Source organism: Equus przewalskii, chromosome 7 (genome assembly GCF_037783145.1).
Source record: "Equus przewalskii isolate Varuska chromosome 7, EquPr2, whole genome shotgun sequence".
In the NCBI taxonomy this organism is placed as follows: domain Eukaryota; kingdom Metazoa; phylum Chordata; class Mammalia; order Perissodactyla; family Equidae; genus Equus; species Equus przewalskii.
The window spans coordinates 41,798,837-41,826,379 of NC_091837.1; the positions used below are offsets into that span (position 1 = coordinate 41,798,837).

At 35.4% G+C, this 27,543-nt stretch overlaps 1 protein-coding gene across 18 annotated transcripts in view; it reads left to right on the forward strand.

Moving 5' to 3' along the window:
• ESCO1 (establishment of sister chromatid cohesion N-acetyltransferase 1) overlaps positions 1–27,543 on the forward strand; it is a 74,615-nt gene that overhangs the window by 16,058 nt on the left and 31,014 nt on the right. For 7 of the 18 annotated variants that reach the window (XR_011542606.1, XR_011542605.1, XM_070629723.1 and 4 more), the window contains 7 exons: positions 1,387–1,489; positions 6,714–6,816; positions 7,047–9,191; positions 14,329–14,443; positions 15,568–15,628; positions 16,779–16,893; positions 20,387–20,518. Coding sequence is in view for 14 of the 18 variants with exons in the window: in XM_070629723.1 (XP_070485824.1) it covers positions 7,641–9,191; positions 14,329–14,443; positions 15,568–15,628; positions 16,779–16,893; positions 20,387–20,518 (1,974 nt within the window). In the remaining 4 variants the exon portion in view is untranslated. The remainder of the gene's footprint in view (positions 1–1,386; positions 1,490–6,713; positions 6,817–7,046; positions 9,192–14,328; positions 14,444–15,567; positions 15,629–16,778; positions 16,894–20,386; positions 20,519–27,543) is intronic. The other 11 variants (XR_011542604.1, XR_011542607.1, XM_070629726.1 and 8 more) reach the window with 3 other exon arrangements.

Here is a 27,543-nt window from a genome sequence, read left to right on the forward strand (position 1 = left end):
TAATGATTAAAATTTGCATTTTATTATAAAGCACTGCAGGCAACTGAGTGTAGTCTTAAATTCTCAGGTACTTTCTAGCATGTATCTTGTAATCTATAGTAAAATATAATTGTTATTGTGGGTTTTCTGAAGTGGTCATTTTAAGTAAAGTTTGATTATTATTTTTTGGCCCCAACGTTGATTTCATTACTATTATATTAATAAGCCAGCTTTGGATTGTCATGGGGGGTCTTGTCAACTTGTTAACAGGTTAGAGAATGCATTTTGGTCCTTGCTTGCAAGATTATATTTAATAGAGTGAGGGTTATTAAGTTGTGTAATGCTAGATTAGTGATGATTTAATATGTAGGGCAAACTGAAGTGAAGTGATACCTAGCATACCTCAACAGGTGATTGGCAATTTCTGCAGAATTGTGTATCAGTCTACCTCTTTCCTAAGGTGGCTCCCAACTGCCAAATATTGTATTAAAATATTTAGAAATTGGGAGAAAAAGAAGTAAAGTAAGGTAATTCATTATTTTTAAAATTAGAATTCTTAGTGTTAATAAAGGAAATTAAATGAGCTTTCTCTGTTTTTTCAAGTTTTTATCCCTCTTGAGACTTAATCTTTGGTAAGTTTTGAGCTTCCCAGAAAATAAAATTAAGTGCAGTGTGTATTAGTCGGTTGTCACTGTGTGAGAAACTCCCCTAGAACTCAATGGCTTAAAACAGCAATGAATTATTCTTGCTTACACATCTCTAGAGCAGCTGTGGATTAGGTTTAGCTAGGCGGCTGTGGGTGCAGGTGGGCTTTCCTTCTCCCTGTGGGTTGTGCTTAGCACATCATTTGGGGTTTGGCTCATTTCTACTCTTTGTGTTTATTCTGGGGCCTAGACTGAAGGGGCAGCATCTACCTGGTGAAACTTCTCATGGTGATGGCAGAGCTATAAGAGGACAAGCCCAACTGCACAAAGACATTTCAAACCTCTGTGTGCATCCTTTCTGCTAATGTCCTGTTGGCCAAAGCAAGTCAGATGGCCAAGGCTATGGGGGCAGGGAAGTTGACTCTGCCCACCATGAGGCCAAAGTAAGGCATGTGGCCAAGCTCAGCATCAGATGGGAAGGAAAATATACTCCTTCCATGGAGGTCGGGATTGGAGTAGGAGGTAGTGGTTATTTTTGAAGAAAAACAAAATCTGCTATATGGTGCAAAAATGAGATAGTGATCATATTGCAGTTGTGTTATATTTTGCATGAAACAGTGAAAAATTGGAGCAAGGCCATTTACTTAGTCTAGCTTAGTCTCAGTTGTTTTAATATATCAGTTAATAAGACCATACTATTTTTGTATTCTCTTGTTTTTTTAATAGATTGTTTTACTTTAGCTATAGATTTTTTTTTTTAAAGATTAGTTCCCAAACACACAGGACGTTATTAGAAGCATCGTTCATTGGGAGCATCATCAATCAACTTAAAGAAAAAAGTGATATGTGCTTTCCATTTTAGTAAGGTAAGTGGCTTATACTTTCATCATTTAGCGCCTTCCAAGATGATAGTCAGTGTGACAAACATACTTCGTATTTTCAGAGAAATTTAACATATTTAAATTTCTTGGCAAGGTTATATGTCTACTTAATAAAACATTTAAGTGGGTATCTAGTGAAGAGTAAGCTTTTTTCACACTGTCACTTGGTCCTGTAGTTCTGTTTCCCAGAAATCTCACTATTACTAGTTTCTTTTGTATCCTTCCATACCTATTGTGTGCATCAGCAAGCATATATTTCTATACATGTTCCTCCTCCCACTCTCTCTCCTTTCTCTCTTCACACAAAGGGAAGTACACCCTGTTCTGCACCTTGCTTTTTTTGGTTTAACAGTGTTTCTTGGTTGTAGGTCCATATCGGTTACTTATAGGTCTGTTTTTTGGATGGCTTTATTAAAGTGTAATTTATATACAGTAAATTGCACCCTCTTAAAATGTACAATTTGGTGGAGTTTGACAGATTTACAGACTCTTAGAGCCACCATCACAATCAAGATACAGAACATTTTCATCACCTCCAAAAGTCTCTCTCTCCCTCCACTCCTGACCCCAGGCAATGACTCATCTGCTTTCTTTTTATGTAGATTAGGTTGCCTTTTTTAGAATTTCAGAAAAAATGGAATTATGCATTATGTACTCTGTGTCTAGCTTTTTTCACTCAGCATAATGACTGAGTTTCATTCATATTGTTCCAAGTAGTTGTTCCTTTTGATTGCTGAGTAGTTTTCTATTATACTGATAGACCACATTTTGTTTATCCAGTTCCCCTGACTTTTGGGTTGTTTTGAGATTTTGGTTATTGTGCATAAAGCTGCACTGAAGATTTTTTTCCTCCCTTTTTGTCCCCAAAGTCCCCCAGTACACAGTTGTATATATATATTATAGTTGTAGGTCCTTCTAGTTGTGGTACATGGGACGCCACTTCAGTGTGGCCTGATGAGCGATACCATGTCCGTGCCCAGCATTTGAACCAGTGAAACCCTGGGCCGCTAAAGTGGAGCGCACAAACTTAACCACTCGGCCACTGGGTCAGCCCCTGCATTGAAGATTTTTGAACAAGTTTTTATGTGGACATAGGTAGAATGGGTGTGATTCTTGGCTAAAAAAATCTTTGTCTACCTCAGAGTCTCAAAAATTTTCACCTTTGTTTTCTTCTGGAGTTTTATAGTTTTACATTAATGTCTGTGATCAATCTCAGATTATTTTTGTGAGTTGTATGTAAAGGACTGATGTTCTTTTTTTTTTTTCCCAGTTGGATATCTAGTAATTCCAGCACCATTTTTTTCATTCTTTCTTTTCCCCATGGACTTGCTTTGGCACTTTTGCCAAAAATTAATTGACCATAAATGTATGCATCTATTTCTGGATTCTCTGTTCCGTTGATCTCTGTTCCGTTGATCTCTGTGTCTGTCCTACTGTCCAGATTATACTGTCTTGATTACTGTAACTTTATAGTAAATCTTGAAATTGGTTAGTGTCAGTATTGGAAATTTGTTCTTTTTTAAAAAAAGTCTTTGACTATTGTACACGGTTTTTGCCTTTCCACATAAGTTTTAAAATCAGGTTGTCAATTTTATATAAAAAGCCTGGGGGAATTATGCCTGGAATTGAGTGGAATCTCAACTCTACTTTGATGTGATTGCGTGGTATTCTATTGCATAAATGTATCAACTATGTAACCAGCTTATAGTGATGGTTGTTTGTTGGGGATTGAATCTATTCATGCAGTGTTGCAGAGAATTTTGTATTTGCTGTATTTGTGTCTTTGTGCACTTGTGCAAGTATATCCATAATATTAAGTCCTGGAAATGGAATTGTTTGAAATTTAGCATTTATAATTTTGATAGATGTTGCTAAGTCGTCCTGCATAGACCTTGAATGGGAGAGTACCTATTACAAACCTTTGCCAAGACTGTGTTGTTAAACTTCTTGATCTTTGGCCAGTCTGATAGGTGGGAAAAATGGTGTTTTGTTCTCGTTTTAACTTATTTTATTCTTTATTATCACACCAGCCATCTGTGGTTTCTTTCTTGTGCACATGTTATGGTGATTAGCTCTTGCTATTTCTTGCCAGTATTTTTCCTCTAGTTTTTTCTCTCAAACTTAGCTTCTGAATTTTCTGACAGGGCTTGAAACCTTTTCCCACTCTGAAAATAAATATTAAAATTCTCCCACATTTTAATGTGTTCTTTTATGTTTCAATTTTTTTTTTTTTTTTTTTTTTTTTAAAGATTTTATTTTTTCCTTTTTCTCCCCAAAGCCCCCCGGTACATAGTTGTATATTTCGTTGTGGGTCCTTCTAGTTGTGGCATGTGGGACGCTGCCTCAGCGTGGTTTGATGAGCAGTGCCATGTCCGCGCCCAGGACTCGAACCAACGAAACACTGGGCCGCCTGCAGCGGAGCGCGCGAACTTAACCACTCGGCCACGGGGCCAGCCCCTTATGTTTCAATTTTTAATGGTTAAATTTTTCCTGGACATTAATTGCCTCACTCTTAAACCAAAATTACTCAGATGGTTACCCAGTTGTACTAACACCAATTGTTGAACAATCTTTTCTTCATTAATTTGAAATTAATGAAATTAATACTGTCTTTATCTTTACTAAATTCCCTCATGCTTTTGGGCCTATTTTTGGAGTCTCTGTGCTGTTCCATTAATCTGTGGTCTATCGATATGTTGGAGCTAAATTGTTAATTATTACAACGAAGTGTATTTTAATATCAGCAAGCACAAATCTACACCCCATTACTTTTTAAGTTGATTTGTGTATATGTGTGTTCTTGTAACTGGTATGTGATATTTTCTTCTATTATATATTACAGCTGATTATCCTTTATTTAAAGTTTTTGAATTTTTAATATTTTTACCTATCACCTTACTGAACTCATGTACACAATAATTTTCATGTTGTCTTGAATTTTTTCCTGCAAATAATAATTTTCTGTCTTTCAATTTTTTGTTTATTATTTCTTTTGCTTGCTTAATTGTATCATCTCTGCAATGCTGTTAAAAAAAATACTTGCCGAATTTAATGGGAGTCTTCTTGTGTTACCACATGTAGCATGATGCTTTTTTGGTTTGTACACTCCAAAAGTTGACAATACTAAAAGAAAGATATATTTGAAAATATTCTCAGTCCTTCAGCTGCCAAGTCATTCCTTTTATTAAATAGGCAGGAGTAAAGAATTGAGTGGCTATATATCTGTATTATCAATAGAAGTTCTTTTTAAAAATTCTTTTTAATTGTCTAATTTATTCATATGAACTTCAGTAAAGACACACATTATCTTTTCTTGTTTTCTTTTTTTTGCTTCTGACCTCCCTCTTTTCTCTCCTTCCTTTGTTTAACACATTCATTTTGTGGTGCATTTCTATAGAAGATATGTGGAAGGTAAATTTTTTGAAACTCTACCTGTCTGAAATATCCTCATTGTAGACTCACACTGAATTAGGCATTGAATTCTACTTTGGACATAATTTTCTTTCAGCATTTTGAAGGATTTTCCCATTATCTCTCTTCTGCTATTGCTATTGAGAGGTCTAATGTGATTCTGAGTCTTAATCTTCTGTATGTGTTCGAGAATTTTTCCCCCTCTAAAAGTTTGAGGGTCATCTTTTTGTTCTCATGATATGCTTCTTAAAATCTTTTTTTTCATCCATTGTGTTAGATGCTCTTGGCCCTTTTAATCTGGAAACTCAAGTCTGTTAGTTCTAGGAAAATTTCTTGAATTCTTGATTTTTTTCGGTGTTTTTTCTCTGTTTTCTAAAACTCAAATTACTGGACTGTTGGACCTTCCTGGATGATCCTTTAGTTTTCTTACCCTTCGTCTCCTATTTGCCAGTTCAGTCTTTTTGTTCTAGCAGATCTTACCTTTATCTTCTAATGCTTCTATTGACTTTTTAATTTCTTTTATGTATTTTTAATTTTCATAAGTTCTTTTTTGTACTGTGAATGTTCTTGCATATTTGTTTCATGGATGAATTAGCTTATTTTTAATTTTTGTCTCCGCATAGTTTTTTTTCCAAACTATTTGTTTCCTGTTTTTTTCATTTTAAGGTTTTCCTCATGTATGTGGTGATGCTTGTTTATCTACTCATGGTTACCAGTGAGACATTAAAACTGATTGAAGCTAGGTGTGTTTGGATGGTGGGTGGGCTGGTAAGTCTTCTGATTGTAGGATGTGAATGAGTGTGAGTACGTGTGTGTGTGTGTGTGTGTGTGTGTGTGTAATTCATTAGTTTCCTTCCTAGAAGGCATAGGTTTAGCTGCTGTCCTCTAGGAATCTCTCAGTAGGCAAAGAGGACTTTGGGTGGAGGGAGTGGGTTTCAGCAGTCAGAATGTGTACTCCTATTTATTCGCTCTGTTGTCAGTATGATATTTCTTCCCTCACCTATGACTGTTGAACCCCCAGACACCAAAGACCTTTTGTTTTACTCCTTCCAGAGATTTATACCTCCAGTCTTCGGGAATGATGCAGGGGCAGACTTCTGGGTCCTAGTAGTTGGAGTGGCAATTTGGGAGTCTCTGTTTTTTTGAGTCCCATTTTCTTCCCCCTGTCCTATGGAGCCTGGTACTGCCAATTCCTGAGTCTTGGAGGATTCTGTGGTTTAAACAGAGTTGCTTCTCAGCTTTCCTCATTTCCTGTTTAGGGTTCAGGTTTCTTGTGTCTGGAGGTTAGTTATTTTTTGTCCTTCTTTGTGGCTTCCATACGTTTTATCATCTTCTCTTTTGTTCTTTGTTGTATTTATGGTTTTGTCTTAATCTGTTGTTTTTTTTAAGTAGGTTTTACATGAGAGAAGAGGTAAATGTGTGTTTAAATCTGCCTTTTTAACTGTGTCAGTGGTTTTCTATTTATATAGTTATTTTATGTCCACTGTTTTTCCTCAAAATGGGATTTCACTTTATCAGTTTAATCCGTTATATGTGCATATTATGGATTGTTTTTGTATTTTAAAAGTTGTTTCTACAACATAAAATGGATGCATACAATTCCATTGGATGCATGTATCATAGTTTACTTCACATTAGAAATGCTAAAATTAAAATGCTATGTATAAAGTGGGCTCTGAAGACTAATGATAGGACAGGGTAAAATTATAGAATGTTATATATGATATATGAGAGGTGATTCAATGATTACATCTTTCCTTTGTACATTTTAAACATTTTAAAATGCTTTTTCTTTTAGGTGCTGTGTAATGTGTTAAGAGGATATTATAAGGAATGGTTTTGTCAAATTTTCATGAGTTATGGTGGCTGAAAGATCAATTCTCTCACGTGGGAAAAGAATTGTAAGTAACCTCGAAGAATAAACTGATTTTCAACTATTCCATGCTTATATAAGACAAGTTATTGGTTATTTATAAGACTGTACTTGGGATACTTTATTCTGTTAGCCTTAAGTTTGCAGACTAAATAACTCAAAAGCTAGTTTTTATATAAATCACAGTTATTTCTGTATAGTGTTAGCATTGCTATATTTCTTGAATTGTACAAAATTTCATTTTCTTTTTTTTTTCAGAAATGGCAGCACAAAAGAAAATCTATATTAATAGAGTATTTTATTAAACGAAAGAGGTTAGATAAGAACTTTAAACCAACAGGCTCAGCAAACAAAGGAAAAAACATTTTAGCTGTAAGACATGTTTCAAATGAATCAAAGTTCAGTAACTGTAGACTTCAGAAGAAAAAAGTTTTCAAAAACTTTGTCAAAACAGATAGGTCAGTGATAACTCCTTTAATAATAGGGCTACGTCCGAAAACCAATATTAATTGAAAAATTAACAAAACAGATTGAATCTGTATTAAATTTTTTTAATGAAAAGTTCTAAAAACATCGAATTGGAGTTAAATTTTCCTTAAATTTGTATTACCTTGTCCAAAGTAAAACAAATATCTTTCAGCCTTCGTACCAGCTTTTCTCATGTCCTAGGGATGACAGAAACCTTACTTGAAGCAAACTAGTATTTTTGTTGAAAATGTATATCAGCATCAATGAAAGTTGATTTTTAAGATCTGCTCTTCAGTAATAATTCTAGACATTCAGCATTTGTACCCGCCAGGACACAAAAAGCCTCTCAAAAAACTACTCGGAAAAAGAGGACCCTACTCAGGAATGATGTCCATTCAGGAGAAATCAAAAGAAAATTCCTCCACTGTTATTAAAAAAAGTGAAGATAAGAATTTAGGAATACAAATTCAAGGTTCTCAAAGGAATCTAGCAAAAAAATCAGTCCCAAAGGAAGCTATAAAATCAGTGGTTAAATCTTCTAGTGGAAATAAAATAAATGAGCCTGAATTAGGAACATGCATGAGTACAAGGTCAGCAAAGGCAGCATCCTGTGATAAAAAAGGTGGTAAATCCATTAATAAAAATATGGTGACTGCAAAGGGACATTCACAACAAGAATCTACAAAACAGAAAAAATTGTCTCAGAAAAAGTCAGTGCATGAACCCCCTAAAGCAAATGAGCAGCTTAACCGGAGATCACAAAGACTACAACAGTTAACAGAGGTTTCAACAATGTCTCTGCGTAGTAGAGAAATTCAGGGTCAAGTTCAAGTGGTTAAACAGAGTTTGCCACCAATAAGAAAAGAGCATTGTAGCAATACTCAAAGTAAATCTAATAAAGTTAAAACAAGTCAAAAACATGTGAAAAGAAAAATACTGGAAATGAAGTCTGACTCTAAAGAGGATGAAAATCCATTAATTAATGAGGTAATAAATTCCCCAAAAGGAAAAAAACGCAAGATAGAGCCTCAGACAGTTTATGCTTGTAGTTCTGAGTGCATAAAAGGATCTGGAAAGTGTCTTCAGAAGAATATTAGAAAAGAGGGGAAAAAATCTCTGACTGTAACTTCTTCTGAGATAAAAAGATCAAAATTGTCTCCTTCAGTGGTCTCCAAAAGGAATGAGAAGTCAATTCACACACAAGTGAATAGTAGTGCAAAATCCCAAAAAAGTCCACAGCCATTAGTGCCTGAACAAAGTGTCGATAATGAGCTGGAGCAAGCAGGAAAGAGCAAACGAGGTAGCATTCTTCAGCTCTGTGAAGAAATTGCTGGTGAAATTGAGTCAGATACTGTAGAGGTAAAAAAGGAATCCTCACAAATGGAAAGTGTAAAGGAGGAGAAGCCAGCAGAAATAAAATTGGAAGAGACTGATATTGCGAGACAAATACTTCATCAGAAGGAAACAAATCAGCACGTTCAATGTAATCGTTTCTTCCCCAGTAGAAAAACAAAGCCTGTGAAATGTATACTAAATGGAATGAACAGCTCAACTAAAAAGAACTCCAACTGGACTAAAATTAAACTCTCAAAATTTAACTCTGTGCAGCAAAATAAGTTGGACTCTCAAGTTTCCCCTAAATTGGGCTCATTACGAACCAGTTTTTCACTACCAGCATTAGAAATGCATCATCCTGTGACTCACAGTACATTTATAGGGACAAAACCACATGATGATAAAAATACAGCTTGCCAGCAGGAAGACATGAGAGAAATTAATTCTAGAGAAGTTAAAATTAATGATACTACAATTCAAATTAATAAAACCACAAAAAGGGCTCCTGAAAATTGTCATTTGGATAATCAGATAAAACCATGTCCCAACCCACCATTGGATAACCAGAGGAAAGATTCTTTTCAGTCAACACCAGATAAGGTAATCTATTTTCATTATGCACAGTAGAGATGTCTGAGTACTTTCTAATAAGAAGTAAATGTTTTACAACATATTTCAGCTTAAGAATTAAGTCATAAAATACTAGAGTCATTTGTTAGGGTATCCTATTCAGTTGTTAGCAAGGGCTTTATTAGCCCTATCTTGTAGTGGGTGTTAGAACTTGCTGACTCCTTTAAATGTCTCACATTTACATGAATACTTCTCATTGTTTCCTCATTTTCACTCTTCATTTTTATTTTATTTTAATTTTTTTGAGGAATATTAGCCCTCAGCTAACATCTGCTGCCAATCCTCCTCTTTTTGCTGAGGAAGATTGGCCCTGAGCCAACATCCATGCCCATCTTCCTCTACTTTATATGTGGGACGCCTGCCACAGCATGGCTTGCCAAACGGTGCCGTGTCCACACCCGGAATCCAAACTGGCAAACCCAGGGCCGCCGAAGCGGAACGTGGGAACTTAACTGCTGTGCCACTGGGCTGGCCCCTTCATTTTTATCTTATGTGAAGCATAAACCTGTTGAATTCTAGCTTTTCTTTTTCATTTAGCACATTAATTTGTTTCCTTTTTCTATTAATTGTAAGCATAGAAACTATGTTTCATAGTGACTAAAATGTAGAACTTAAAGTTGGCCCCAGTTCTGATCAAGTTGTTAAAATTAGTTTCAGCTAGTACAGATCAGCCCTTTTTTCCCTGTGTGATAAAATTTAAACATTAAACATTTCTAGTAGTGGAGATACCTTTTGGTTTGACTTGTGTGGCCAATTTGGATAGTTGACAAACGAAATGTCTGAAAGATGTAAATAATCCAGTCTTCAGTCTAAGAATAAAATTGTAGTGGCCAAGAATTTTTAAGATGGAAAAATAAAGCGGAAAACAGAATCTAATAGCTGGTAGAAACTTGAGTGATTATCTGAAGAAGTAGTTTTGAAACTCTGTAAGAGCAGCTTGAGCCCATTTCTCTCCAAATTAAATCATAGGTAGAATACCAATTTATAAAACCAAAATGCAGAAATTTTATATGTGTAGAACTCTGGAGCTCTATAATACAGATTTCAAAAACTCCACTAATTTGTTTCAGTTATTTAATTTTATAATCAGAAAACTGAGAGCAACAGAGGAATGTGATATAGGTCACATGTTTGGTGGCACAAATAGGATTAGAAGCCAGGTGTTCTGATTTTCAGCCATCATCCTTTCTACAGCAACATACTCTGAAGATTAGAAGATCATTTGAGAAAAAAATCATAAGTATAGAAAAAAGTCAAGTTACCCTAATGTTTTGGGAGTGATTTAAAGTTCTCTTTAGAGGCATTTTGGTCTGGGAGCAAATATGAGTGTGTGAGGAGTCTGTACTTTATTCCAGAAACCACAAAAATACATCATCATTGCCTATTCTCGTGGACTAAAAAATCAAAGTGAACTTAAAAGGAACAGATATCATATGGTACTCTTAAATTTTATTTTCTGTACAAACAGGAATGAAAGCATCAATCAGAAGATAATTATTCAAATAGTGATAGTTGGGGCCAGCCCATGGCCCAGTGGTTAAGTTTGCATGCTCTGCTTTGGCAGCCCAGGGTTCGCTGGTTCAGACCCCGGGCGTGGACTTACGCACCACTCATTAAGCCATGCTGTGGTGGCATCCCATATAGAAGAGCTAGAATGACTTGCAGCTAGGATATACAACTATGTGCTGGGGCTTTGGGACGAGGAAAAAAAAAAAGATTGGCAACAGATGTTGGCTCAGGGCCAATCTTTCTCCCTCCCCAAATTAGTGGTAGTAATTTGAAGTTAGTAGAGTGGTAGTATGAGTAGTAAGTGTGGCTGCTTGCAGAGGTGGGGTGGCTTTCTATTCAGGGTGTGTCTTTGTCAGCAAATTGATAGCTACATACCAGGTGTAGCAGGAGAGTGTATCTTTTAACTGCTTGATGCATAAATACTCGTCAGAACACAAAAGACTGTTTATGCAGAATATATTGCCGAGTAAGAAATGTAATGTATTCCTTTGGAATATACTCCACTACCATAGAAATGCTTACTTAGACCACATTATTTTGACCTTCCCTAGTGCTTTTACTGAAATGTGCTTTGGATTCATGCAGTCCCTCTGTCTTGAGGAACATTATGGGAACGGTCCTATGAAACTTGTGTTAAAAAGTTTAGGGGCCAGCCTGGTGGCGCAGCGGTTAAGTTCGCACATTCCACTTCGGTGGCCCAGGGTTTGCCGGTTTGGATCCCGGGTGCAGATGTGGCACCGCTTGGCAAGCCATGGTGTGGTTGGCCTCGCACATATAAAGTAGAGGAACATGGTCATGGATGTTAGTATAGGGCCAGTCTTCCTCAGCAAAAAGAGGAGGATTCGCAGCAGATGTTAGTTCAGGGCTAATCTTCCAAAAAAAAAAAAAAAAATTTATTGGGCCAGCCCCATGACCTAGTTGTTAAGCTTGATGTGCTTGCTTCAGCGGCCTAGGTTTGGTTCCCAGGCTCAGACCTACACCACTCATCAGCAGCCATGCCGTGGCTGTGACCCAGGTACAAAGTAGAGAAAGATTGGCATAGATGTTAAGCTCAGGGTAATCTTCCTCAGGCAAAAAAAAAAAAAATTTATTGACATTTGACAATTCTTGAATATTTCAGTCATTCAGAATACTACAGAGACCAACATTACACTCATGTCTGTCACCCAAATTTAACAAAAATCAACGTTTTATTGAATTCTGGTCTTTTAAAAGAAGAAAAGTACCTTACAGAGATAAAGACCATACCTCCCTCTTCTTTCCATTTGCTCTTTGCCCAGAATTAAATGTGCTCCTGAAGTTCGTGTGGATCTTTTCTGTTCATATTTTTATGATTTCACTGTTTATGTGTGTATATATATCCATAAAGAATACTTAGCACTGTTTGTTTTAAATGTTTACATAAATGCTGACATTGTGTGTGTGTGTATGTATTTTTGTTTCGTTTTTTGCAACTTGGTTTTGTGCAGTCAACATATTTCATACTTACTGATACATGGATATTTTAATAGCTGTAGAGGAATATACCACAATTTATGTTTACCTGTGTTAAAGCACTTTTAGGTTGTTTCCAGCCTTTTCTCCAATATCAACAATGTGATCATCATCAAAGAGTGATCAGGAAATGTGGGGATGACCATGTCAGTTCAAGACATTTGAGTGCCTGCTGCATCCCAGACACTGTGCTAAGGCTACAGAACATAATGTTTCCTGCCTTTAAGGAATTTACATTGCAGTAGTCCTTTAGAGATTTCTCTTCATCCCATAAACACTAAGAAGTGAGGTAGCTTAGTTCAATCATCATAATAGCTTTTGTTTAAATGAACACTGCCTCTTTGTTAGACAAAGGAGAGCTTCATATGTCACCGCATTCTGCAGTGTGAGTTCTGTTATTATCCACATATTACAGGTGAGGAGAGTGAGGCTTAGAGATTAAGTAACTGACCTGAGTGAAATTTAACTGATGGAGTCAGGATTTAAACTGAGATTGGCTGGCTTCAGAGTTTAGCTGTATTTATACTTGGGGAGGTAGGCGAATGTAAAAACAAACTTTACATCATTTGAAAACTTTCTGTGGCTGCCTGTGACTTTGCTCTTTTAATTATGATGAGCAGTACTGAGAAATAGTGATGCTTGATAAGGCTAAGCATCTTATAGGCTTTCTGTGAATTCTTTGGGCTGAATTTAAATTATTTCAACTTCATGAATTTTAAAGCTCAATTATTCTATAATTTATTTTTAAACCAGTAACTAACTTCTTTCCTATTAGTGGGGATTAGTTAGTAACATCATTGTTTTTAATTTTTCTGCTTTTTAGTGACAATGTTCATTTAAGAAAAATGTTCAAAAATAATGTTACATGTTTGTTATAACAGTCACAATACAGATAGATATATACACACACACACACAGAAAGTTAATTGTTTCCTCTTCATTTCCGTTTCTCTGAGATAGCCAATGTTGACCGAGTTTGGAATCTTTTCTTTTGGTAGTTATTATGTCCTTTGACAAGGGTTCTGTTTTAGGGGCTCTTGGCAATACAGAGATAAATACGATATGGTCTTTGCTCTTTAGAGTTATAGAAGATGAGTCAAAAACGACGTTTAAAATAGGAAATGATAAGGGCATGAAAGAAATAGAGATGAACTATAGTCATGTGTTGCTTAGTGACGGGGACACATTCTGAGAAAGGTGTTGTTAGGTGATTTTGTAGTTTTGTAAACATCATGCAGTGTACTTAACAAACCTAGATGGTGTAGCCTACTACACGCCTAGGCTATGTGGTACTAATCTTATGGGACCACCGTCATATATGCAGTCCATCGTCATATATTCGTCCATCTCTGTGTATATGATCCATCGTTGACCAAAACTTTACGTGGGGCATGACTGTAGGTGGAGAATTATTCCAAATTTGGGGAGAGGGGATGGGAAAGCTTGTGGAAGACTTCATGGAAGAGGCTCGATATTTAAGTAATGAATTGTGTTTATACAGGGGTATGGTGTTTTTTAGATCATCACTATGCAGTGGAAGTGTAATATGAGCCACATATTCAAATTTTCTGGTAGCCACATTAAAAAAGAAACTGATAAGATTAGTACATTTTATTAAACCTGTCATATAAAAATACTGTTGTTTCAACATGTAATCAGTTTTTAAAATTGAGATATTTTACTTTTTTTGTACTGACTCTTCAAAATGCAGTATGTGTTATACATTTAGAACATAAATCAGTTAACTAGCCACATTTTAAGTCCTCAGTAGTCAGATGTGGCAGTGGCTACTCTGTTGGATGATGCAGGTTTCGATAGATGAAACTCAGAAAAATTATAGAGCCAAGTAAATATGGAATATATCTGTGGGAGACGTAAATTTTCCCATCTACCCTGAAGGGGAATAATAGGAGTTGATGCTGCGAGGGCAGCTTCTGGGGAGATCATGAAGAGGCTTTTATGGCATATCTATGTGAATTACTCCAAATATAAAGTATCTTAAATTTTCTTAGTATAATGCTAAAATTCACTGAAAGTGTATTGGGATAAGATCCAAAAGTGGATATAGAAACAAATATTAAAATTTTGAATTTAATATGTTCAGAATTACAGCCTGTGTTTGGAATCCAAGCTTGAAAACAATCCAGTGGAAAATACCACTACTGTATCAGCTCTGCTTAGTCAAGGAAAAATTGATTCTGGGGAGAGTAAATTTTCAGGTAATACTTTGAAAATATTATTTGGATTTCACCGTGTTCAGATATTTTTTTCAGAATGACAGGAAAATATATTGACTACCATATAGGCCTGTTAAATTCTTCTTAACCATTGTTTATGTTTTTCAAATGTGTGATTATCATCATTCTTTGAGGGTGACTTGCTTATGTTGATTGTCTTGTTTAACGTAATTAAGTATGATTCTTTGACTTCCTAACCCAAGTTCTTTTGTTTTAAATCTTTTGTTTGTGACTTAGTCTCCATAGAAGTGTTACTTAATGAATTGCTTACTTTAGTGGTTGCAGCTTATTTCTCAAGTATAAATGACTATTTGTGCTTTACCACTCCAAGTTCTTGTCTTTAACCCTCAGTTACCCAATTTTTCATCTTAGTGATTGTATCTTTGTCTTAAGGATTTTAATAAGTGCTGCAATTTCTCGTCTTATACCATACAAAATTTTTGTAACCTTGTGAAAAATTTTTGACAGTATATTATTTGCACTGTTAAATGGGGATTTGCTCACTTATATCAGATGAAGCACCAGGAGATATAGAAAAGAAATTCCTAATTCCTATTTTTCTCTCTGCTAAAGGAGAGGTATACTTGGAGCACAATATTGGGGTCAGATAATTGCTTTAATTGCATATCGTTTAACCTTTTCTCTTAGTGAGAGATAGGGAAGTATAATATGAATATGAGAAATGCATTGATTTATTAGAAAATAAAATGAGTTGATTATTGCATTATTTGATTATTAATGTGATTAAAACTCCAGAGACTACAATTTTTTTTAAAACAAAGAAATGTCTTCCGTTATTTCTATTTAGCGATTGTATAATTATGCAGGCATTTAACGATTTCCTTTATTGTTAGTGCTAGTAATTTTTGGTGAAACCAGAGGCAAACTTAATATACCATTAGATCTCTTTGTGGCTCTGTAGAGCCTTTCTGCCGCTTTTCTGAATAATAATATTTAGGAAGGGGCTCTAATTTTATCAAGTGATCTTTATTAAAAATAAAGCATTTAGTGTATTGTTTTTTTCCTCTGTATAATAATTTTCTACGATTAGGTGGAGAGCTAGTACAAAGCTTAGTACCTAACCCATCTTCTTGATTAAATTACAGGTCCAGCTCCCCAACAGCATAGTATACTCAATAACCAAACATTAAAGACCAGTGATAACAGGTAAGGTATTAGTTTAAGTGTAAGTATGAGACCTTAAGGATTTTATACCTGTAAGTTTTGAGTTTGGGGGATTTTTCCCTGAAAAGTTGTGCTAGTAATCTTCAAGTTTTTCATGTAGCGAGACGGTGATATTCGGAAATTCTTTTTTCTTTATACTTTTTTTCTGCCATGCATACTATTTTATAGCTTTTTTTTTTTTTTTTAACTTAGTGTATTATGTGTATTATGGGCATCTTTTCTACCTTCTTTTCCTCATTCTTTTAAATTTTACATTAGAGTTCATTGTGTGAATATTCCAATGTTTATTGAACAGTTCTCCACTTTGTAGACATTTTGGTTGTTTCTAGTTTATTTCTACCAAAAAAAACGTCCTGCAGTACACGTATCTTTGCTCATCTGTGTGACTGTATCTAGGATAAATTCATAGCTATGTGACTTAACCTACATTGCCAAATTTCCCTCCAAAGTGGTTGTATCTTTTTATACTCCCAGCAACAGTGTTTGAGAATGCTCCTTTCGCCAAACCCCTCGAAATACTGCGTATTATCAACATGGAAAAAGTCTTTTCAGTAGATTAAAAGCTTTTTGTTCTGTCTTTAACGTCAAATGAAATTAAATATGATTTATTTTGCTTCACTGATTACCAAAAACAGTATTTAGGACAAACTGTAGTGATTCAGGTGCTAAAACTTAAAATTTTCTCAAACTATAGTAGATGCTGCAGTTTCTTATTGTTTGAAAATTGCTTTTCTTGGGTTCCCCCCTTGGATTTTTTTTTTTAAGATTTTATTTTTCCTTTTTCTCCCCAAAGCCCCCGCAGTACATAGTTGTATATTTTTAGTTGTGGGTCCTTCCAGTTGTGGCATGTGGGATGCCGCCCCAGCATGGCCCGATGAGCGGCGCCATGTCTGCGCCCAGGATCTGAACCGGCAAAACCCTGGGCCACCCAAGCAGAGTGCGAGAACCCAACCACTCGGCCACAGGGCCGGCCCCCACCCCCAGCACCTTGGATTTTTAAAAGGTGGTTTTTCCCCCCTTGGAGTTGAAATTTGTCAGTGTTGTATAAAAAATAAAGTATTTTTTTTTTCCTTCCAGTGATTTGAAGTGATGTGGATCTATAACATTCAATCGTTTGTTCTCATTTTTAAAGGGAGACACCACCAAATCACTCTTGGCCTAAGTGTAATTCCCGTTTGGAGATAACAATTCCAAAGGACTTGAAACTAAAAGAAGCAGAGAAAGCTGATGAAAAACAGTTGATCATAGTAAGTATACAACTTGACCTTTTTGGTGAAGTGTTATATGCACCTTATTTATGCATTTTGTTAAAGAATAAATTCATTCCTTTCTTCCAAAGAGCCTTTTTTTGTCACCATAAATCTTTATTATAGAAATAATCTTGGTATCATTACAAATCCTGCCTCCCCCCCAAGTAGTGAGTCCATCCTGTAACAAATAATAAAAATTCAAATTTCCATACTTCTAGTTTTATTTACAGCAGATTTATACTTTATTTCACATTTGTTACTTTCTTAAATATGTCATTTGATTACTACCTTCTTTTAGTAGTTGTTTTAACTATTAACATGACATAGACCTTAATAGATAAAATAATTTTAAATACATATATTTCAGTATATGTTAATTTGAAACTATATTTTACTGAGAGATAAATGATAGTTAATTTGAAATAGAACATAAGTACTCTACAGTTTGGTGGCAAGGTGGGAAAGAGATTCGTTTTGCCGGTTGCATGAAAAGCCAATCATTGAGGGGTGGGGCTGGCCCCGTGGTGCAGCAGTTAAGTTCACATGTTCTGCTTCAGCGGCCCAGGGTCCACCGGTTCGGATTCTGGATGCAGGCATGGCACTGCTTGGCACGCCATGCTGTGGCAAGCATTCCACATATAAAGTAGAGGAAGATGGACACGGATGTTAGCTCAGAGCCAGTCCTCCTCAGCAAAAAGAGGAGGATTTGTGGCAGATGTTAGCTCAGGGCTAATCTTCCAAAAAAAAAGCCAATCCTTGAGGTGATGAGTTTGCAGCAGAGAAAGGGTTTATTCACAAGACAGCCAAGTGAGGAGATGGGAGAAAAAAATCTCATATCCACCTTCCCAAAAATGGGGACAAGGGATATTTATGGGGTAGGGGGGCAGAGTGGTCTGAAGTGTGGGGATAGGTGGTTGGAGGTAAAGGAGGAGTGAAGTAATTGGTGATCTGTGCAAGCATAGTCAGGCTTCACAGCTCTTCATAGGACACATGTTCTCAAAATGGAGGCTGTGACATGATCTGAGGGTGGAGTTTTTGGCTCCCTGACATCAGGAGCTCACCTATCAGACACCTGCACGGGTACACAGTTGGTGAGTTGGTGTTCTTGAACCAGCCTGAACTGGACAGGGGGTCAACTCCTAGTTCCCGACAAACAACTCAAGCATCTGTTACCATGATGACTAGGGGCCAGGGAAATGTTATCAGTAGGGTGGGTTTTAGTAATGCATTTTATAACTACTTTTGCAAACAGACAACTAACTGAGTATAGGTAAAGCAAGTTGGTCCCTGGTTTCAAAGAGAGGGAGATATTTTGTTTGATTAGAAATCTAGTTTGAATGAGTGAGCACAGTATAAAAAAAAAAAGGAAATAATAGAGATGTTTAATGTACTTCCAGTTGACATAATCAGTAGGAGTTTTTGAGACTGGATGATTGATTCTAACTTTAATATGGGAGAACAGCTTTGTAAGAATTGTCTAGAAAGTTTTGAGAAGGTTTATAGTGAGGGAAAAATTTCTTTCATTAAATTTAATGATATTTTTGTTGTCAAATCAGTATGATAGTGAAACAGGATTTGACTAATAGAGTCCAGAACTGCAGTGTCCAATATGGTTGCCACACTTGGCTGTTGGGCACCTGACATGTAGGTTGTCAGAATTGAGAGATGCTGTCAGTGTAAATATATATACTGCATTTCAAAGACTAGTACAAACAAAGAATACAAAGTATGTCAGTAATAGTTTTTTTTATATTTAATGCATGTTGAAATTATAATATTTGGGATATGTTTTGTTAAATACATTATTGAAGTTAATCTCACCTGTTTGTGCATTCTTTAACATGGTACTAGAAAATTTAAAATTAGACTTGTGGATCACATTTCTATTGGATTGTGCTGATCAAGAATTGATGATGATGATGTTAATGATCATGACAGTAGCTAATACTTTTTGAATGCATTGTCTCATGTACGCCATTCATATTAACTAAGTTAAGCCTTATAGAAAAAGTATGAGATAGTACTACTATTATTTCCCATTTACCAATGAGGAAACTGAGGCAGAAATGTTTACTCATTACTAGGAAAGCTTTCTGTTTGAAGAGAGATTTGTACACCTATGTTCATTATTCACAATAGCTAAAATGTGGAAGCAACCAAAATGTCTGTTGATGGATGAATGGATAAACAAAGTGTGGTGTATATATACAATGGAATATTATTCACCCTTAAAAAAGGAAGGAAATTCTGACACATGCTACAACATGGTTGACCCTTGATGACATTATGCTAAGTGAAATAAACCAGTTACAAAAAGACAAATATTGTATGATTCCACTTATGTGAGATACCTAAGTGGTCCAATTCATAGAGACAGAAAATGGAATGGTGATTTCCAGGAGCTGGGAATGTATTGGGGAATAGGGAACTGTTGTTTAATGGATATATAGTTTCAGTTTTGCAAAATGAAAAGAATTTTGGAGATTGGTTGCGCAATAGTGTGAATGTACTTAACACTACTGAACTGTACACTTAAAAATGGTTAAGATGGTAAATATTATGTTGCATCTTGCCACAATTACAAATTACTTTTTAAACTCCCTGAAATAAATTTTAGGTAACATTTTGTCAATACTTTGAAACTTTTAGAATGAACTTCCCTTTAGTTTTATATGTAATCTTTTATTTACCATTTGATTTCTCTTTGCTATGTTTAACTCTGATTCTAAGGCACTAGAGATATTATTATCTTAGATCCTATTTTTTCCAGTAAGTAGTTGAAACTGCACAGTTTTAGAGCAGAAAGAGTAAAGGGATTATGCTTTTTTAGTTTATTATTCTTAAAGTTAGATCATATTGCTGTAGTTTTCTTGTGAAATAAGGACAAGAATAGAAAATATTTTGTAAACCAATATTATTCTATAGCACGAGTATGATTTACTGGAGTATAGGTGATTGTAGCCAGTCTTTTGTACTTATTTGATATAAAGATAATAGAAAAAATTAACTTTATCTTTTCTCAAGAGTTTAGTGACATCAAAATATTTTTAATATCTATACTAGAACAAAACCATTTAAAGAGAACAGACTTTTAAGGCATTAAAAAAAGCATGTAAAACACTATTTCCTCTAAACTTTAGAAGTATAAATATTATAGATATAAAATATGTATTAGTTTTCATTTATAGAATATTTGCTATTTGGGGCTTTAGGACTAAGATTGTAATGTTAAAGATATTTCTCAGTTCCTTTCAGTCGTTATTAAATGCTATGAAGCGAGTGATCAGATTACTAAAACGGAAATAGTGCTTAATAAAATTACACACAGATTTCAGTGATTAACATCTTAGTTTTGGTGATCAACCTTGAATGTTATTTATTATAGATTAAACCCTTCTCACTTTATGTTCACATTATAGCTTTAGAGGCTGATATTTTGGAATTACTTCTTTGAGAGGGAAAAAACGCTTTTGTTGTTTTTTATAAATAGGATGCAGGACAGAAAAGATTTGGAGCAGTTTCCTGTAACGTTTGTGGCATGCTTTACACAGCTTCAAATCCAGAAGATGAAACACAGCATCTGCTCTTCCACAACCAGTTTATAAGCGCTGTAAAATATGTGGTAAGTGGAATTCATGGCTTCTAAAATGTAGAATCAGATACTTAGGTCAGGATCTTAAAGAGATGAATTGCCAAATTTGTCATTGAAAAATTTTTGTTTTTAGAAAATGAATATATACAAAGTCCTTGTAGTATATATACTGGCTTATTTTAGAACAAAGCCAAACATAAAAACCAGCTAATTTATTCTGACTGGTTCATGTTGTGGGATTTTTTAAGTTATATTTTTAAAATAGTTATTGTATCTCTCCTTTTCTAACAAGTAATGCTATTCAACTTGACTATTTTTAAAATTTCCTTTGATTTTAATAATTATTAATTGTTGACAAGCCTGTTCAATATTCATATAGTTTGGCACAACTTTTTATTTGGGGATTGATAGTGATAGGTATATTATACCAAATAGATGGTTTTGGGATTTCCTTTACTTTCTCTTTGCTTTCGTGAGAGTTTTCTTTATAAAATTAAAAAAGAAAGATTCTTGAAGCTTAAGACCTGGGAAATTATAGTATGCTAAAAAAAAAAATCCCACAAAGTAAATATGTTTTAGTATATATTTTTTAACGTCTGTGCATTTGAGACAATGAGTATATATTTAATATTTGTTTCTGCAAATAGCAAAATTTTAAATAATTCTGAGCCGTTTCAGATATCTTGTGAAAATAGTAATTTAATGTAATTACTGTTTACCCATATCTGAAATGGAATCTATTTTTATTCTATACATGTTACCTTCAGTACTGTACACTCACATTAATAAGACCTCCAGGATATCTGAACTGAGATCACCAATTCATTTCATATAGGCTTTTACCTAGGCATCAGATGTTGGATTATTTAAAGATCTTTATTGGCTTCAGTTAAATTGGTATCCTTCCCTTTGATTGAAGGTGTTGTATTCCTTATTTCATTTATCCAGTTACTTCTACTCAAGATAGCTGGGGTTGCCTTTTTTTGGTTCCCTACTGTGATGATCCTTTATATTCCTTATTTCATCTGGCTTTTCCACACACACTCCCTCCTTCCACTTAACTAAATAAAATATAAGATGTGTGGACATAAAATATCTATAGCTTTGTATTTATCGTTTGAAATTTGTACTTTTCCAATTTGACTATATTAATATCCTTACAACTTGAGAAGAAAAGTAGTTCTATCAGGTAGCTAAATTATAGAATACTTTTGGGGCAGAAATATTTCAGGTTATTTTATATACATGAATCCGGTAGATGTTAGTTTAAGTGAGTTTTTGCTCAGATTCCATCATTTGATTTTTGGGATCAGTTTCCTAAAATTATAAGGAGATGAGGTTTAAAAGGCTTAATTCTTTATCTTAAGGGAAGTTCTTAGTTTCTGAGAGAAACAGTAACAATTAGGAAATATGTATTCTGCTCTTCCACAGTACCAAGGGAAGTTGGTTTATGTAACAAGGTGGAGACATCACCTTCTAAACAAATTCTGACTCTTGCAAAACTTTAAAGCAATGTTGCAATTTAGGAAAGATTGATTCCTGCCCCAGCTCCCCCACCCTACCCCACCCTTGATGGGACAGAGCTATGGGTTTTTATTTATGTCTGAAATAAGCCTAAGAGAAGGAATTGAGTTTAGCAGTTGGCCATCCTTTGCTAACATCAAGGTCAATAGTCTCATCTTTTGCTGTTTTCAAATGTAGATATATATAGAATCTAGGGTAGAAACTCCTCCAAAACCTTGTAGTATTCTTTCTTAGCGTTTGGAGAGAGGATAAAAACATACCTATATTAAAGATGTTCTGCTGTGATCACAGCTCTGGACTTTGGGTTGTGACATTAAACATTTATTGGGCACCTAGTATTGTGCTTTGTATTAAGTACTCTTAAGTGCTCTACAAAAATCTAACTTTTTTTTAATGCCAGTTTTATCTGTTGTGTATGTTTCTTGGAGAGACACACATAGAAAACAAGTCATTTGGTGCTCTGGCTTTAATTCATTTTAAATGGACAATGTTCAGGACTGGAAATAAAGTTTTGTTCTACTTAAAGACTATTTAAAAATAGAATAAACTAGAATAGTGAGTTTTACTTTTTAAATTTTAATCAAGCATTCTGTAGAAAATAAGCAGCTTTTCCTTACGGTAAAAATTTTCCCTTAGACATGATAATAATCTGTGACAGTCAAAAATGGCTAAAGTCCTGTTTTCAAAAGATTAATATTTAAATTATATAGTGGAAATTGATGCTCACAGGGTCTATTTGTGGTTGACTGAAGTATTTTCTTTTTCTTTTCCTTATCCTCTTTGCTTTGGGGTCGGGGAGAGACTGATGGTGCTCTCCTTCTCTAGTCATTTGTTGTACCCCGTCTGCCTCATTGACAGCCTTTTGAGGAAATGCATTTTTTCTGACTCATTATTAGGAAGGAGTCTGTTAATGCTTTAGGGGAAGCCTAGACTCTAGTTTAGACCTAGGAACACTTCAGTTTCCCTTTGTGAACTAAGGTACTGTTCCCTATAGGTGTGAAGAGAAAGTAGGAAAAATCACCTAGAGCACTGAGCCATGTTGCCAATCACGAACCTATCCAGAACTTAGCTGTACTTTGAGCTTTTAGTAATGCAGAAGAGGAATAATATTTGGGAACTTTGCAGAGAAACTCCTAACTTAATCCTTTTTTCCTCTATCCTTCCTTATCTACTTTGAATTAACATCTGACTGAATGCTCTTTGCAGGTCCTTCCTCTCAGGGTATATGATATGCCCTTGCCTTCAAGTTTAGGAACAAAGCCTGAAAGAAACAAAAAGTTAACAATAAAAGATTTAAGTAATTATTAAAGCAACAAATCACCATTAACTATTTAGATTAAATTACAAATTAGCTTTGCAATTTAGAAGTGATAGTTACTTTGGTAGAGCAGTGATCAGAAGAGGGGTTTGTTTTCACAAGTGAGGAAGAGTTAAGGTTTGATTTTTGAAAGTGGACATATGGAGGTGACCTGTGATTGATAGCATAGTATAACTAAAGCATAAAAAAGCTTAACGTCTTTGTGGGGAATAATGAGGAGATCTTTTTTACTGGATCAGAGACTTTTTAGGTAATAAGACTAAAAAATATGTCAAGTCAGCTTGTGATATTTCAGTTTTGAATGCCGTTTGGACTTTAGTCTCTCTGTTCTTTTAGATGTTGAAGAATTTTGAGCATCGTGAATGATACAGTTAAGTTTAAATAGTGTGGAAATAATATTTTGGTGTGGAGTGTAGGGAAAGAAATAATATTTCAGTGGCATATAGGAACAGAGTAGTTACATGTATGATATATGTGTAGTGCTGAATTACTATGACATTGGTGGAAATTGGGAAAAAATTGATGACAAGAAAAACTTCGAAGAAAGATTTGAAAAAAAAAAAGAAAAGAAAGATTTGGCGGATTCCTGATTGGCCACAGAGTTGCGCTGTCTAGTACAGTAACACTAAGCTACATGAAACTAAAAATGCTGAACCTCAGTGATGCCAGCCAGTACTCAGTAGTCACATGTTGCTTGAGGCAACTGTGTTAATGTAGATGTATAACATTTGTATTGTCACAGGGAGTTCTGTTGGGCGGTGCTGCTACAGAAAGCTGAGTCAAGGAAACCATGCTTAACCTTTATGTGAAATTTGAATACATATGAATTTACTTTTGTCTATTTTTTCTGTATTCCTTTTGAAGATGCTTAGGAAAAAGAGGCAACAGAGTATTATTAAAGAGAAGTAAATAGTAGAACAGGAATAGAGATTTTAAAGTCTTGGGAATGGGAAAGGAATCTGAAGTGTCGATGAAAGTAACCAATAACCATTCTATAGATAGGAGAAATGAGGTGAATTTTACTTGAGCCAAGCTGAGGACCATAACCTGGGAAGGAAGTCTCCACAAAGGAAGAAAGGGTTCTGGAGAAGCATGGTTTTCAGTACTGTTTTATACCTTTTTAGAACAGAGAATGTACATCAAACAGGCCCGGGATGCATATTCATCAAAGTTTTAAAGAGATACTCAGTTGCAGATTAGCAAGTCGACATGCCCCTGTGTCTGGGAAAGGAAACTTATCTTCAGGAGTACTAATACTGGCATCATGGATACTGGTGCCCTAGAAAAGGAAGTATGTGTCCTTATCTTCAAAGAGTGCATTCTTTTACGTTGAGATAATGTTTAATGCATTCTTTAATTATTAGAGCAGATGTACAATGTATGTTTGATAGGCAGTAAGTCAGGCTTCTTTAGTTCAGGCCAAATCAGATTTAAACCAGAATAGCTACCCCATATACCTCAATATGTGAAAATTTCTTATCAGAAGCAAAGTACCTTTGACCCTTAGAACTGTACTCTGGCATCACTGGGTAATAGGGAGCAGGTATATTTGTAGGAGGGACTCAGCACCAGGTTAGAGAATTTGGTCTGAGTTTCATTGAGTTTCTCTGCTTAAAGGTAAGGCTATAATATACCCTGTGTTAGGAAATAGTCTTTAGAAACAGGTAGGAATTTGTTACATAAAAATTACCTAAAATTTTAAATCTTAAGCATCCAGGTTTTTGTTTCTCTGCTCCCTGACCCTGATTTTTAATTTTTCTACTTCATTGTGTCTTTAAGACTTACAGTATTGTAGTATATAAATATAGGATGGGAGCAGTGCTTCCGAACTTATTCAGAGGGTAATTTTGCTTTGGCATGGGGGGGAGCCATATAGTGGAGGAAAAATGCCTTATGAATGAATGTTACATGCAACAAATTTTTACTTTTTTTAAAAAAAAGTTCATAGACTCTGAGGAGGGAGAACCTGTAACATATCTAATGGCAGATAAAACTTCTCCAATCTGTTCTTTCTCTCCTTTTCCCTATTCTAGAAATGGTACCACCATCTACTCATTTCCCCCAAACCAAAAACTTCAGAATAATCCTTCAGCTTTCTTTTACGTGCATTCCTTATACTCAATCCATTAGTAAGTTTCACCTTCAAAATAGATTCCAAATTCTCCCACTTTGGTCGTGTCCACTGCTACCACTCTGGACAGAGCTGCTGTCATTTTTTGCCTGGACCACTTGTGTGATGCATTCATAACTGGTCTCCCAGCTCCCATTTTTGTTTCCCTATAGTGCTTCTCCACAATGTCCATAGCAGTCTTTTAAAAACTTGAGATTATGTCCTTTCTCTATTTAAAATTCTCCATTGAATTCTCTTCATACACAGGATAAAATCTAGGGCGTTTTGGCATCAACTCCAGTTTCTTTGAACTCTAGTTTCAGATCAACTCTCATCTTCTGGCACTTCCCCTTCATATAGCTTTTTCTTCTGTTCCTGAACCACTCAGACCACATTCCACTCTTAGTTTATTTGTACTTACTTTACCTTTTCCTGGAGTGTTTTTCTCTTGGATCTTCATGCACTGGCTTTCTTCATTCAGAGATGCCCTCCATGACCACCCAGTATAAAATAGCTCCCCCGTCCCTACTTTATCTGTTAGTTTTATTTTCCTTAGCTAATGTATCGCACTCTGAAAGTTTGTTGTGTGTATCCTCCACTAGAGTAGAAACTTTATCAAAGCAGAGCTCTTGATAGTCTGTTTATCACGCTAAAGAACACCTGCCAATGAGCAGTAGGGGTTCTACCTATACACTGAATTAAAGAACAAATTTTGATCTGAAATCACAGAACAAGAGTGAATAGTCTCAGTTATCTCGTGTAAGACTGCGATGAAATGTGAAGATTTCTCCAGGCTTTGGTAATACTGATAGATGTTGATTTTTAAATTGTTGGGAATTGATAGTATAAATATCTTTGGGACCTGAAACATATTAGGCAAAATAAAATTATTAGTAATGTACTTGGAAATATGTAAAGCAGCCCAAATTAGAATTCATTGTGGCAATTAGAGGTTTATTAATTAGGTTTGCATATAGAATTATATACCTGACTGAATTTAGGTACTGTTAAAAAAACAAAATTTCAGCCAGTTAAATTTGAAGATCTAATTGGCTTTATTCAACAATTCATGAATTGGACAGCATCCAATCTAGTATAGAGAAAGGTGCTCCAAGGGGTTGTGCAAAATGGAAGGTTTTTATAGACAGAAACTAGGTGGGACAAGAAAGTTATTAGGAAACAGAAGAAAGAATTGTTTCAGGCAGGGTTACTTCCGTTAAGGGGAAAGTAAGGGGGTCTTATCAGGCAGATTACCTCACCAGGGCTGACCAGGAAATTCCACACTGATTGGTTTAAAATTCCACTGCTGGGAGAGACTGCAACTGCAGTTAGGTTAGGTAATTAAGTCTTGGTTGGCTTTAACATAAGTGACTCCATTTTGGGTTTGTTTGTTTGTTTCTTTCTTTCTTTTAAAGATTGGCAGCTGAGCTAACATCTGCTGCCAGTCTTTTTGTTGTTGTTGTTCTCCCCAGAGCCCCCCCCAGTACATAATTGTATATTCTAGTTGTAGGTCCTTCTGGCTGGGCTCTGTGGGACACCACCTCAGCATGGCCTGTTGAGTGGTGCCTTCTCCATGCCCAGGACCCGAACCTGCGAAACCCTGAACCACCAAAAGCGAGCGTGAAGTCAACCACTCGGCCATGGGGCTAGCCCCTGGGGTTGTTTCTAGTGCTAAAGTGGTTTGTTCGTCACTTAGAGAAATAATCAAAGTAATTTAACCCTCTTTCTTACTAAGATGTGTAAAAGATTATTATAGATCATCTTATACCAGTGGTTTTTCTTCAGTTTGTATTTAAAATTTTCTGTAAAATATCTTTTCCTTTATATATGAAAATATGCTTCAGATTCTTCTGTCACAGGATATGCATCTTTGAGAGTTTCTCTGCTGAAATGCTTCTTTTCACATGGTTTGTCCATCTTGTCCTTTAAAATCGTTAACATATTTATAATAGCAATTTTAAAGTTCTTTTCTGCTAATTCAAACATTTGGGTCATCACTGGGCCTGTTTCTGTTGACTTTTTCCCTCTTGATCTTGGATCATAATTTCTTATTTCTGTCTTTGGTCTCATTAAGTTGCTTGTTTTTTTTAAAGACTTCATTTT